Source organism: Nanorana parkeri, unplaced genomic scaffold (genome assembly GCF_000935625.1).
Source record: "Nanorana parkeri isolate BGI_ZX_2015 unplaced genomic scaffold, ASM93562v1 scaffold496, whole genome shotgun sequence".
NCBI classification, from domain to species: Eukaryota; Metazoa; Chordata; class Amphibia; order Anura; family Dicroglossidae; genus Nanorana; species Nanorana parkeri.
In genome coordinates, this window is record NW_017306764.1 from 558,175 (window position 1) to 573,501 (window position 15,327).

The 15,327-nt window shown below is 39.3% G+C and overlaps 1 protein-coding gene across 4 annotated transcripts in view; it reads left to right on the top strand.

Annotated features, from left to right (window-relative positions):
* ZNF385B (zinc finger protein 385B) overlaps positions 1 to 15,327 on the top strand; it is a 292,718-nt gene that overhangs the window by 125,875 nt on the left and 151,516 nt on the right. For 2 of the 4 annotated variants that reach the window (XM_018561049.1, XM_018561053.1), the window contains exon 2: positions 6,876 to 6,884. The exons of the other annotated variants lie outside the window; for them this stretch is intronic. In XM_018561049.1, coding sequence (XP_018416551.1) covers positions 6,876 to 6,884 — 9 coding nt within the window. The remainder of the gene's footprint in view (positions 1 to 6,875; positions 6,885 to 15,327) is intronic. 4 annotated transcript variants of the gene reach the window in all.

Consider the following 15,327-nt stretch of genomic DNA (forward strand, 5'->3'; position numbering starts at 1 on the left):
TATATAGATATATATATACATACATGATGAGGGCATAATGGGAACAAATGCCTCCTGGTCCACTTTTATTGTGACAAGTGAGGGATATCACTGAGAACACTGAGAAACTGATATGACCTCTTTCATTGCAAGACTAAGGCAACACAGCAATGAACATATACATACAGCACCTCTGAAGCTCTTTAAGTTATAAAAACCACCATTTCACAGGACTCATCATAAAGATCTGATCACAAAAGGATTTTTTTTGCCAGTTTTTTCCCCCCTAATGCTAGAATATCCTATTTTCTGTATGACCGTCTTAAAACCAATGTAATATAATTTCCAAATTGCAGTAAGGTAAACTTTTCAGCTAATATCTGCCACTCATTTTTTTTATACAGAATTTCTTTTGTTTCCATGACGACGGTGAGTGTAACAACAAAAGAGTGGCTTGCTGATACGATCAGCTAAAGAAAAGTTAAATGCTACCCACCGTTATTGTAGGGTGTAATAAAATAGATCTATTGGACAGGGTTCACATGGTTAAGAACTGGCTCTTCACCTGTCACTCATGTGAATTTTCTTAAGCAAGAATGAATAGAAAAGACAACTGCATTATTGTTTAAATGATATATTGTATATTGTATTCTTTCTTTTTATTTTTCTTGGATGAACTCATCACAGCCTCAATAAAAGGCAGTAGCAAAAGAAATAAACACAGCTTGTCAAATGCAGAATTGGTTTGACATATTTCTCAGTCCTCGGTAGGTGAAGCCTTCATAGTTATGATTTATGCATTTTTTGTGTATTTTTTTCCTGTGATTTAAAAACTTTAAGTATCAATCATAATGGTAGTGAGCCATTTTTAAGTGTAACAGAAAAAAATCAGTTAGTCATAGATGTACAATTTTTCTATACAATTTTGTTATTATTAGATCCAGACTAATACAGCTTTTAAAATTACTTCATGCAGTACCTGTTTTTGTAAAAGTATAGTTAGCTTTTGGTTAAAGTGGAACTGAAACTTTTAAATGAAATAGGGAAAAATTTTTGCAAAAACTATTTAGTTGAAAACTATATACAAAAAATGACATTCTATGTGGTCACCCTGTGCTCTAACACTGCCCCTTGAGTATGCCCCCCCCTCCCCCATGTGCAGTACAGATGCCAATGTCATCCTGTATCTTCCAACTTCTAGAACTCTTCCTGTTGTAGGTTGGCTCATACATGTGCATGTGACCTGGCACAGTCCATTTCTCTGCAGTCCTGGTCAAGTCCCAAGTGGCATGAAGTCGATTGACCAGGAGACATTTTTTCTAAGATCACACCAACATTTTAAGGGTGTATTTAGTTTTGTGACTTTTCACCTAGGTTGGTGATGATTGCTTTTTTTAGGTCCACAATGGCCCGATCCACTTAGTCTCCTTGTAGGTTCCTTCTGTCAGAGTACATATGATTTTTATGTTCAAGACTGCATTGATTTAATGTATGCATTAGTATCCATGTGAAAGTGATGCTATGGGGTTGATTTACTAAAGCCAAATAGGCTGTTCATTATACAAGGGAATTTTATCTTAGCTTTGTGAGTGAGGTGAAACTGCCGAATTTTATCATCCAATCATGTGCTAGCAAAAATACTGATTTTTTTTAATTACCTTGCACGTTACTGGGTATTCCTTGACTTTTCACCTCAATCACTAAGCTAAGAGAAAAGTCCCTTATAATGTGAACAGCCTCTTTGCCTTTGGTAGATAAACTCCATGGGTATGAGACATTATGGATATACCTTATTTACTGTAATTTGTTAACCACAAATCTTTGAATAACTTTTGTTATAGACTTCCTACTCCCCTTTGAACCAAGAACACTTACAGAGTATACAACCTTCCCTATCCTCTCTATTGAACATCTTTACTTCATCAATACATAATATGTATATCTATTTATGTGAGACAACAGTATAGTGATGGTATGGTAAGAGGGGAGTTTTTGGAGTTTGGAAGTGTACCATTATTTTTTAATTTACTGTATACTACATACAGTAAATTAAAAAATAATGGTACAGGTTTTTAAAAAAAAAAAGTATTAAAACCATAATACCCACTACGGGTATTATGGTCTTAATACTTTTTAAAAAAAAAACCTGTATGTTTACATAGAAAACAGAATATTAACATTTCACTAAGTCTACTATATAGGAATTTGTTCCTTAGTATACACATCACAGTGGAAAATGAAAAGAGCCGGGGTAAAATGTATTTTTTTGTCTAAACTATTCATCTGCCATTGAATCCTACTTAGCTTCAGTGTAGAGAAGATCCAATAAATAAAGGGATAGACAGACAGACAGGCAGATAGATAGATAGATAGATAGATAGATAGATAGATAGATAGATAGATAGATAGATAGATAGATAGAAAAATTTGTCAAGAAACAAACCCGTCAGGAGACGCACACACTGGAAATAAAACAATGATACAATAATTGATATCCATAAACACTTTATTATTATAGAAACATACCATCAGCTCTATAAAAAACCCTGCAAGATACCAATAGATCACAATAAATTAGTGTATCATTGTTTTTTTCCCATTGTGTGTATCTCCTGAGGGTTTTTTTCTTGACTAATATTTCTTTATAATTGGAGTACCGTCGCACACTGCGAGTTTGATTTACAGATTTCCCACTCTTTTTCCTTTGTTTGGTCCACTCTGTGTTGTTTGAGATAGATAGCAAGCCCTAACCCAACAACAATTAGTTGGAATTAGAATGGATAACATAGAACAGGACAATTATAAAATCAACACCCAAATTGATTGTTTATTTTTGTGCTGTATTACTTCTAAGCTGTGCACATGGGGGTTTTCTTCATTTGCTGTGGTGTCCTCCCACATAATTGTGGGTAATTGGCTTTTATCCATAATTGTCCCTATGGCATGTACTGTATATAGCACAACCATCTCTTAATTTAAACATGGACCTAGCATGTCATATATTTGTTCATGTTAAGTACATCCTTGCCAAAAATGCATAGGTGTAATAGAGGCATTTATTACTCCTCACTGAGATAACCATACTCCCACTGGTGATGCCTCTTCTACTTCCCTTTCCAAAAGGACAGAGATACCATTGTTCAGGCATTATACAGGGTCAGCATCTACTTTCTGCACTGAAATGGTGATCCAGAAACAACACAATCATGTAAGTGTATGTGCTCACCAAAATCAGAAGGTAATTGTAAGTCAACGAAAGGTCTACTGACTTGTAATTGTACCTTCCGATTGCATTACATTACGTTGCGTTATGCTAGACTGAACAAAGAGTATTGCATGTTCTACCTTTTTCAGTGCAATATAATGCAAGAGAATGGAGTGGTGTTAATTGATCCCATTCACACCCATTCATTTTTTGGGTTTCCTTCTGTTAGCATCCCTTGAAAAAATGGATTGCAATGGATCACAATAGAACCGGTGTGAATAGGGCCTTAATTCTAGTGCCTGGCAAGTTTGACTGATGTCTGACACAGGTCATCCCCTCCCACAGTCTCTCACGTATATTGCAGTCTGATCACTGGGCAGAGGTGACAGGAGAATGTTTCCTGCATTTGCCTGCATTTGCCTGATGACATGATCTCAGCCTAGGCAACATTTCTTGATTGGAGCTTAAAAGAGAACTATGGGTAAGTGTTTTTCCCCATAGTTCTCTTAAGTGTCACAGGAGGACATATACTAGCGCCCTCCCGTGACCCAAAGCTCAGTATATAGCGAGGTACTGTCAATATTCACAAAGCTGCGTGAGTGACAGCTGGCTCTGCCTATCTAGAGACCCCCTCCTCCGTCCCCCTCCTGCCTATGTACCCGCCCCCTCCTCCGTCCGCTCCTCCACTCGGCGCTGGAGCATCGGAGCGGGGAGGGGGGAATCCCTGCAGGTAGCGGTTGCTGACAGTCACGGCTCTCTGCAGGGAGACGATCGAGAAGTGTGTGAGCGATGGTATGCCAATCTATTGAGCCGTCGTGTGACAGTTTCATTGTCACATGTCGGCTCGAACTATGAGGGTGAGTGATTTTCACTCATCTCAAAGTTCTCCTTTAAAGACATACACTATATTACCAAAAGTATTGGGACACCCCTCCAAATCATTGGATTCAGGTGTTCTGTGAAATTCCTTGCTACTAAATATTCCATGGTCAACTGTTGTGGTATTATAACAAAGTGGAAGCAACTGGGAACAACAACAACTCAGCCACAAAATGGTAGGCCACGTAAAATGACAGAGCAGGGTCAACGCATGCTGAAGTGCACAGAAGTCGCCAACTGTCTGCAGAGTCAATAGCTACAGACCTCCAAACTTCACGTGGTCTTCAGATTGGCACAACAACAGTACGTAGAGAACTTCATGGAATGGGTTTCCATGGCCGAGCAGCTGCATCCAAGCCATACATCACCAAGTGCAATGCAAAGCGTTGGATGCAGTGGTGTAAAGCACGCCGCCACTGGACTCTAGAGAAGGAGAGACTTGTTATCTGGAGTGACGAATCATGCTTCTCTGTCTGGCAAACTGATGGACGTGTCTGGGTTTGGCAGTTGCCAGGAGAACGGTACTTGCCTGACTGCATTGTGCCAAGTGTAAAGTTTGGTGGAGGGGGACTAAGACTGGGATGCCATTAAAGTTCATGTGCGTGTAAAGGCACGCATCCCAATACTTTTGGTAATATAGTGTATTTCTAATGATCAAAGGTACAGCTTATTTAAAAAATGATGACATTCTAAATTACAACATGACATTTATTAATGCAGATTCGTAAAGTTACTGAGAGGTCCACATTCGGCAAATTGTTGTTGACAATAAGGGATTAAGGTTCAGGAAAGGTTTTGACAAAATCTCTTTAATCCTTATGAAGGAAAAAAACAGAAGCAAGCCATAGCCATCACTTAGCTACTCATATGCAGTGTGAAAGCTGTAATATTTTATTAAAGTGTGGCTCCTTTTTTAATTCATTAAGGCAAAAATGTTAAGTTGACTTCTGCGGAGTCTTCAGTACATAGTGAACCCAAATCATGTATTTCTTTTCTTCCTGGTCAATGTTTAAGGTAAGGTTAATGTTTTTAGTACTCATTACATGAAAAAAAATACAAAAGTATTGACTTGGGAATTCGGTGTTCTGAAGAACCTGATTATTATTCTGTACCAGGTAAATGAGATAGTTACGCAAGATCAAAATGTTATAAAAAGATGAGGAAAATGCTTGCACTGAAATTCCCAAAGGAACTTTACAATTCAGTTTGTTTGCTGTATTAATAAAAGAATCGGTGGAACTGAAGCATACTCTCTGCTTCATTAAAGTGAACTCACAACTCCTCTCAGCAGATCTGTGGCTTTGTGCAGTATGTGAACCTTGAGATACCAAGCCCAATTCTAGATAAATAAGTTTGTTCTATTCCTACATAACTGACCAACAGAGACAAGGAGCCTGAATGAATTTAGGATTTTTTAGCCTTGGCCAGTATTTCCTTGATTCATATATGATCTTAATTTGGTCATCCAGGATAGCATGTGTTTTTCCTTATTATACAGTAACTTGTGTTTTGGGTGTTCTTATATATTCATGTGTTGTCTACCAATTATCAGGCACTACTTGTAAAATATGACACAGATTGGGCTGTTGTAATGCAATACCAACTCTTCACTTTAGAGCTCATGTAAAGTGTAATTCTGCAATTTTGGCCAAATACTAACTAAAGTATGGAAACAAAAGTGGATTTGTTGCCCCACTTTTATTTTACATAGATTCCAGGTGTATCAGAATAAATGTGTTCAAAGTTACAGTTTGTTTTCTTTAGAAAGCAGCCATATCCTGAGTAAAAAAGCCCATCCCCTGCCAACAGCGGTGCAACTAGGTAGAAATGAAGAGAGTGAGGCATGTATGAGGAGAGACAAGGAGATTGTAGAGTGTATTGTAGAGTCAATAGAAGGTAAAAGAAAATGCATGAGTGGTGCCATATGGGACTGTAACAGGCAAAATACTGAATAACTCTAGATTTAAAAGGATATTTTGTATTACCTGCTCAACAAGAAGAGGAAAGTATGTGAAATGTGCACTTTAGCCTAACTCCAGCATCTCACTATTAGCTTCTCAGTGGAGACAGCCTTACTGACTAATATTAAAGTGCTGGAAGAAGCAGCAAGAAGTTCAATATTTTGCTTACATTTAGATTTATATCATTGCATTTGAGTATTCCCAGGGTGCTTAAAGGAGAACTATGAGATGAGTGATTTCCACTCACCTCATAGTTCTAGCCGACCTGTGACACTGAGCTTAGGGTAACGGGAGGACGCTAGTTTGTGTCCTCCCGTTACCCTAAGGAGAACTATGGGGAAAAACACTGACCTCATAGTTCTCCTTTAAGAAATATGTAATTTAGGATCTTTATTCTAAAGACGTGATTACTTTAAGTGGATTTCCTATCTTATTGCCCCTTTTAATGATTTTATGATTAACTATCTATCTTGCATGCAGACAAAGAGATATTCAAGATCAACTAAAATGCATATTGTATATAATGGGGTCTATTTAAAATTGTTTTCACACAGAATTTACACAATGTTCAACCAGGAAATACATATTTTTTCATTTGAATCCAATTAGAAAATTGTGTAAATCTGGGATGAAAGTTGTTTGAATCTTGTGTGAAAACATTTCTAAATAGAATCCTGTATATTACACTTTAATACAATGTACTGATATAAAATAATGAAACTGAATGTTTTCTCTGTGTTTTATTCTTTTGGAATGTAAATAATGCTTCATTATTATCAATTTCTCTTTAATTAATTCACATGCTATAAAAATATTAATTTTGTTTTTTATTGCTTTTAATGCTATCCCAGGAATATTTGGTAAGTAAATGCCCAATGAAGTTTATTTTTATTGTATACTTGTAATTATACTACTTGTCCTGAACTGACGATATTCCACTATGTTGAAGTGAATTATAGACTACACTCCTGTAATTGTCAACATGTAAGTAGCTGAGGGGCTCATTTCAAAGGGTCACTGCAAATCAGCTCAACTACTTTTCAGATTTAAACTTTTAAATTGGAACTCCACCCTCCTGATTCTTACAGTCAAGGAAAGTGCCATCTTAGCCTCTATTTGGATTGCAGTTGCCATGGTACTGCACATGTGACCTGCTATGACACCAGTCATTTGAGGGCTTCGAAATTCTTTTAAAAAGCTGAAATAAGCACACTGACAACCTAAACAGTTTGCATGCCTTAAAAGTAACTGATCCTCTCTAAGTGGAACTAGACCCACCAATTTAATGTCTCATAAAACAGTTTACTTTGTAAACTGTCAAGGTTGCCAGGGTGCTTTTTTCAGCTCTTAACCGAACTTTTAAGCCCTCAAATGGCTGGTGTCATAGCTGATAACATGTTCAACACCATGGCAACTGCAATCCAAATAGCAGCTAAGATGGCACCTTTCTTGGCTGTAAGGGATAGAAGGGGGTAGTTCTGCTTCAACATAACAATTATTTTCCAAGAATGATTTGACACCTGATTGGTGGCTATGGGGAAACAATAAGAGTTCTTGTTTCTGATACTTTGTTCAGTAGATCTTGTATTGGCCTATAGAAGCATTCTTGTTTGCTGCATTCTTAAAAAAAACCTGTTCCAGTCAATAAATAAAAGCAAACAGTGAACTACAGAAGTGCTAAAGTCAGTAAATTCACTCAGTTTACCTTAATTTGAGTCCCTGTAATCCACCAACTTTATGACATTTGTAGGCCAAAGGTGTAACCTGAGCATATACAATACTCGTCCCTGTTCATATTGTCTACTTTCAGTCATAGATCTGGCTGCAGAATATTTTGAATAAAGGGAAACTATAATGGTTTGAGGTCAGGATTGTTTTTCTTAAGGCTGAATGTCTGGCAAATATAAAAGACACAAACTATTGCAACTCTGTGTTCATTAATACACACTTTAAGGTATTTTTTTAATGCAAGCAGTGTAAGTACTTTAACTTCACCTGGTAGCAGCCTTTTGCAGTCCCTGTACAGCAGAGTTCAGAGAGGGAGAAGAAGCTTCACAAAGGGCTGATAGGTTGAGCAACAGTGCAAGGAGTATGCTGATATGGGAAGAAAGCAGAGTGACAAAGAGATGGCCTCATCAGTCTGCTGATTCTTCTTTCTCGGTCCATCACAGGGTGGGAGTCAGGAGGAGATCTGTAAGGGTTACTAAACTGCAGCAGAGAAAGATCACGTCCTATACCCTGCAATATAGGGTTGTGCTGTATGGTAAATCTGTGTAATTCTTAAGAATGGATCGACAGAAAACAAATCCCACCCCCTCCAGTCTTGACATTGGCGCTTCTATCTGCATCATTACACTATAAGTGCAAGGCACCGTGTTGACACCCTGCACTCACATGATGTCCTCAGTCTTTTGGGTTAAATTCAATCTGAAGGTATCTATTGACAGAATTAAAGTGACAACTCACACAGAGCCAGCTGATCCTAAAATCATCTCTGAATTTGTGCTGTCACTGTCCTTTCTGGAGGATGGATGCTTTTGTTCCCCATGGTCCCTGTGTGTTGTAAAGTAGCCACCTCTCCAAGCTCACTCCTGTGATAGACTACAATTTCATGTTTAGTTTATTGAGATTGTAGTCCATCACGGGAGTGAGCTTGGCTACTTTACAACACACACAGGGACCATGGGGAACAAAAGTAGTCACCCGCCAGAAGGAAGGACAGTGACAGCACTAATTCAGGGATGATTTGAGGATCTACAGCAGTTATCTGTGTGTGTTGTAAAGTAGTCACTTCCCCAAGCTCACTCCCATGATGGAGTATAATTTCAATGCAAATTAGTCACGGGAGTGAGTTTGGAGCGGTGGCTACTTTACAACACACACAGGGGCCATGGGGAACAATAGTAGTCATCCTCCAGAAGGACAGTGTCCTGCTGGAAGACTATTTAAAAAAGGACCTGAGTTGGGCTTTATGTGTCCTTCTTCAGCCTTTGCAATTTAAAATTATATATAAATTCAGCAGCGAAAGAGCGATGACTCAAAATAGTGGATAGCGAATTATCAGAATTATTTGTTTCTATTTGCAGTAGTTTTGAGTTGCATAACATTTCCAGCAGACCAGATTCTAGACCCACCTGTATCCTTCAAGATCCTGCTTTTCCCTGCTCCTGAGAAGTATGTCACCATGAAGATGTTACATGCCGCTTTTGATATTTGCAGTTCCGCACTTGTTTTGTTCTGCTTTCACGCTATAATTTGGCACGCTGTTCCAGATGATAGGCAGCATTTTCTCAGTCTTTATAAGCTGTGTGTTCATTTGTTACCCTTTGTGGCATCCGAGTTCATCAAATCATTATTTCAAAAGACGTCTGTTGCTGTGGGGTCCGCAGAGCACAGCTTTGTAAAGGCATGGCTGCTTTCTCTTGAGGCAAATTGGTTAAAGCTTTCTGTGCTGCTAACTAGGTAGGGCTGTACTTTAAATAACATGAAGTAACCCAAAAGTGCAAAGACAGTTTCTTAACAAAGCATTGTATCTATCTGTAGTGTAAACCTAAAACTTTGGGTCATTCTTAGCAATGCTACTCATGTTATTAAAATGTCTTGTTAAATTTTAATGTGTACATTCCTACACCTCCTCCAGCACTCTGATCCCTGTATGCCATTATGCTAGAAATATTCCTTATCAAGAAGAGAGAACATGAGACAAGATCTGTAAAGATACACACATGCCAAGGGTCTCAGGGAGCAAATCCCTGTGGCGCCACCACCACCCATAGCCGTATTCCTTTTAAAGCCCTATTTAAAGCAAGAAAACAGATATCCAGTCTTTGTAGGTAGTGTAATAGCAACCTATTTTCTTAAAGTCCTATGGAAATTTCTTGTTATAGCATTTGTGCAGTGTGTCTAAATATGACTGCGCTGACTGATCGCATCTAGAATGTGACCTTCCCATCCAGTATACTGTGCAATCCAACCAGCTGTGTAATGCACACCCCTCCCTTCCCCTGCAATACATGTCTGTGTGGGGACACTAGTGATGAGGGGAGTGGCCATTACTCACCTATGCCAGCACAGAGACCTGGAGTGTGAGTACATAAAGCACATTTACATCAAAGGGAATGTAAGCATGTTATGGCAATTCTAAGCAAAAAGCTATTAAATTCATACCATAGGGTGATACAGGGCTATAAAGAGAAAATAAGGTGTAAGGTTATAGTTGGGTATTTCAATGCAGTTTTTAGATTGGTATAAATAAATATCACCCAAAGTTATTATTATTGTAAAGTGTGTGCTAGAGCAGCCCTTCTCAGCCAGGGTGCCATGGCACCTTAGGGTGCCCTCTTGCTTTCTCAGTAGAGCCTCAATATTTTCTGATGTAAAAGGGGCAATCTGAAGTGAATGGGGGGCTTCTAATGTGAAAAGGAGGCTTCTGATGTTAAGGGGGCTCCTACTATGAAGGGGGAACCCCACTTTTTTGTGTTTTTGCATGGAATCCTCCCTTAAAAGCCATACCAGGCCCCTATCTCAGATAAGGGTCTGGTATGGATAATGGAGGGGCCACATGTTTTTTTTAAATATTTTAGACTGAGTTGCCTTGAGATTTTACTTACTTTTAAAGGTTGCTGTGGCTGAAAAAAAGGTTGAGAAACGCTGTGCTCTAGTCTAAGTGATCGTTTTGCTTATATTTAAACACATACAGTATAAAGGAAAGACAGTGATATTTATGATAAAAGGGTAGGGGTTTTTTTAGTTTAGAAAGCTAACTTGGAATTTTTGGTGCGTAGAACAGTTGAGGATAATTTAAATGTCTATAAAATGTCTCCTTCCAGCACATTTTTAATTTTAGACCTACCCTCCATGGAAGGAGTGCAAACCATGACCCTGCCGGCCCCTCCTACTTGTTAGGATCTGCCTGCATTGCATAGAAAAGCACTGAGAACTAGTGATGATGTCACTGGGACTAACATTAGCAATGTATTGCAGACAGAAATGTTTTTTGTAATAATTGCATTAGCATGGTGATCAGGGGGGAAAGGGGGAATCAGAGAAGGCAAAATATTAACAAGTTAAAAGAGAACTAGGGGGTAACCTTATTTTCCCATGGTTCTCTATAGGGTTACGGGAGGACATATACTAATGTCCTCCCGTGACCCAAAGGTCAGTATATAGCAAGCTATTGCAAGCTATATAATGAGAGCGCCGCAGCCGGCACAGATCCGGACAATGCTGTGGAGATCCACCCAGCTGGCTGATTGACAGCTGGCTCTGCCTATCTAGAGGCAGAGCCAGCTGTGCCCAACCTTTCCCCCGTCCGTTCCTCCAGTCAGCGCTGGAGGATTGGAGAGGGGAGGAGAGAAATCCTTGCGGGGAGCGATGACTGACAGTCATCTCTCTCTGCAGGGAGATAATCGGGAAGTGAGCAAGTGGCAGTATGTGTTCGCTCACTTCCCGATCAATAGGGCCGACCTGTGACAGTTTCAATGTCATACGTCGGCTCGAACTATGAGGATGAGTGTAAATCACACACCTCATAGTTCTCCTTTAAACTTCAACGTTAAATGCACTCTATAGTATTTTTCAGATGCTCTTTTTTGTTTGGTAGTAAAAAGTTTATGCAATATTTTAAATTAGTTAAATATGAAATGTGGTGTAGACATAATTAATATTTGCCACCTGCAGCCAGTAGGTGGCAAGCTCTCATTAGAACCACATAATTCTCTTTTTGAAACTGCTGTCTGAAAAATATCCAGCTGAATCATTTTAGTAGAAAAACACACCCCTCTGTCATATTCCTACAAAATACCAGAATTTCCTAATTACTCCATTTACATACAGGCTGCTGTAAAACTTTCCTCAACAGCAGGAACATCAGAAAACACAGAGAGGAGGGACACACACCATCCCACTCTCATAGCCAAGATGACATCATTAGGCTTTATTAGTTATATTGTTGTTAATATTATTATTATTATTATTACTAATAGATGTATAAAATTTAGCATGCTTTGCATGATGATGTATCCTGTTATAATCCATTGATCCAATATGTCCATTTGATTTGTTAGGTTTGTATGCACATAAATCTTCTAAACCGCTATAAAAATAATTTAAATTAATAAGTAAATATTTTTTTATTTAAAAACAAGAGGTTTTAATGTCTTTGAAAAGTTTTGCTCAATCTCAAACATAAAATTGCAGTTTTAATGCCAATGTTGTTTTTAAATGCCAATGTTGTTCAGGCTACAAACATATTCTTCTTTGAGAAACTGGTAAATGTTCATGTTTAGCGCATTTTATGACTGTGAACCGTTTGCTGGGAATGAATTCCTCTTTGTATTCACATATCTCAGCTGATATACATTTCTCAGAAACCCTGCAGCCAATTCTTTGTGGCAGTTTATATCTATGAAAGGCTGGTGGGCGTTTGCTTGTATGCACTGAGCATTCCACAACCTTTTGTTCCATTTAAATGATAAAGCATTGTGTGTGATTACTATTTTGAAATATTATATCCTTTCTGGCTTGAAATAAATGTACCTAAATACTGAACAGTCCCAAAGACAACTTAGAAGTTCTGTCATGAAATTCCTTAAGCATGTAGTCATACCAAAGGAAATACATATACAAATTATGGCTACATAATATATATTTTTTAGCTACTGCCTGAAAAATGATGGACAGATCAACATACAATACATGCGGACATATTGCCATAAGCAAACAAAACTGCACACAGCAACATTTTGGCTTGAATGTTAGCGGTTGTATGTTATAAGTAACATAATACTAATATTGTAGACCAGCTTTTCTCAACTTTTTTTCAGTCTCGGAACCCTGTTAGAAGTAAGCAAACTCTCGAGGCACCCCCATCTAAAATTTAAAATTGTAAATGTTAAAGTGCCCTTACACAAATTGTTTTTTGTCCATGACCGAGCGCCCGATTTTTCAGAGGGGGTGACACCAAAATGACTGTGAGTCATTTTGGTGTCACCCCCTCTGATAATGTCAACTGGTGTGGGTCCCCCCCTCCTCGTGACGCCACTGCCACGGCCAATAGCCAGACCTGAACACTGTCTCATAAGGAGGAGGAAAAAAAACTTAACCTTGTGTTAACCTTGTGTAAACTCCAACACAGAACTTACACAGGGTTAGCATTCTGATGAGTGGCAGCAGCTCTGATATTACCGCTGTCCTGACACTAACCCCATTGCCTTACCTGTGTATCTCTTTTTTCCTCTAGAAGCTATTGTGAAAGCAATGTAAAAGCAAATCTCGCCTTATTGTACTGTTTTTCCACTGTCAATAAGAGCAGCAGCTGGAAAGCAGGAGGCAGAGGGCCTCTAGAGAAGATCCTCACCTTGCCTCATTGTAGGATAAGTCCCAGTTGTGATATCATTGTTTTTATTGGTAGACTAGTAAAAACCACTGTGAAATATACAGTACTATATTTTGAAAACAGACACACGATATATTTTGAAGATCCTATGTAAGCTGTATACATGCATATAAACACTTTGCAAAAGATGCACAGAATGAGAATATAATACCCAATTTTGGGGTAAAATATAAAAAATGGAGTCACGCCAAGTAAACAGATACCAAACATGTCAAGCTTTAAAATTGCGTGCGTCCATAAAACCGCAAAAAAATACAATAACCAAACTTTCCCGTAGGGGACATTTTTAAAGCTTTAACCGCTCATCACTTTAGTATTAACAGTGATGAATGGCTTTGGAATTATTGCTCTCACTCCGACCTTCACGACGATATGTAACATGTGTAGCGCAATTTTTGTTTTTGCATGTAGGCGCACCGATGCGTGTTTACTTTTGTATGAGGGTGCATGTGGTGGGTGGGGGACTTTAAAAAACAATTTTTTGCATTTTTTTTACATTTTTTTATGTTTCTTTCATTTTTTTTTAAACACTTTTTTTTTTACACTAACTTTATTGCTATGACATAGGGGCCAACAAGCCCCCTATGTCATAGCAGATAGGGTGTGGCAGGTCCTCTTTATGGAGACATCAGGGGTCTTTCAGACCCGTAATGTCACCTTGGGACCCCAAAGAAGCTGATTTGGGGTCCCTAGCTTCTTCTCCTGGCTCTAAGAGCCGTAGAATGTAAACAGTGACACCGGAATTGACGTAATACACTTCCGTGCCGGTCCCAGGCCTGCACAAGGGACAGTGGAGCCCGGGGAAGCCGGCGGCAGAGGGGGGTGTGGGCAGCACATGCCACTAATCGGTACAAACCATCCGGCTACTGTATAGACACCGGATCACTTGTATCTTAACAGCCATCGCCAGCTGTTTAAAATGACACCAAGAACATGGCTGCAGCAACAGCAGCTTTGTTCTTGGTATAGCCACTTCTGCGGGTCGCCGTATATTTACATATTACGGCCCGGAAGTGGTTAAGACATTTTACATCTTATACATCTTACACAGTGTGTATGTGTTGTGTGTATTAGGGATGTTCATTAGTCTGTATTGTTTTAGGAAACTGTCACATGACACTAAACAAAATGTATCAGTACATGTATCTGTGAGTACTTGGTCTAGTATCAGCACTTGTACTTGGTCTGGAGCAAATGGTATTGGTGCACACCTAATAGATTATATATAATCTATATCATATATATAATATAAGAATGCAGTCTACTTGCAATATCTTCTGTTTAAGGGCTCGGTAGCCCACTTTTATTCAAAACAACGTTTATACATCCATCTTGGATACCCTCGCAGGGGTTGTTCAACATAACATTCTTGCAAGGCTTCAAAACAACACAATAGCAGCCTCCTGGCTTCCACTTTAAACAGTAGCACTTCTGACCCACGGGTCCTCTTTGAAGTGCTGATACTGGTGGCCCCTTAGGCTCACGGCTCTTCTAGCCTCACCAGTTCTCTCCCAGCCTCCCTGGCTGTCTTAGTGTGCCTGCAGCACACTCACCACCTGACCAAGGGCGTATTTACCTTGTTCAAACGCCTTTGTTGTAAAGAGGAAGGGCGAGCCGGAGCCCGTCTGTGTGTAGGAGTAGAGGGCGGCTTGCCTGCTTGTGAAGAGGGTGGGAGGACGGATGGAGCCGGACAGCGCAGCCGACGGATGGGATCGTGACTCAGGAAACGAAAAGCAGCTGGCGGCCACTTAATCGATCTTACTGCTTCCTGGGTCACAGAGCCGCTGTGACCCAGGAACTTCTGGGGGTGTTCTCCTGACACCTGAACACGGTCTGTTTCTCTTTCCCAGCAGGAGCTCATTCCCATAGCCAGCATCCTTTTCTTAATGGCTGTGCACACCTGTGCA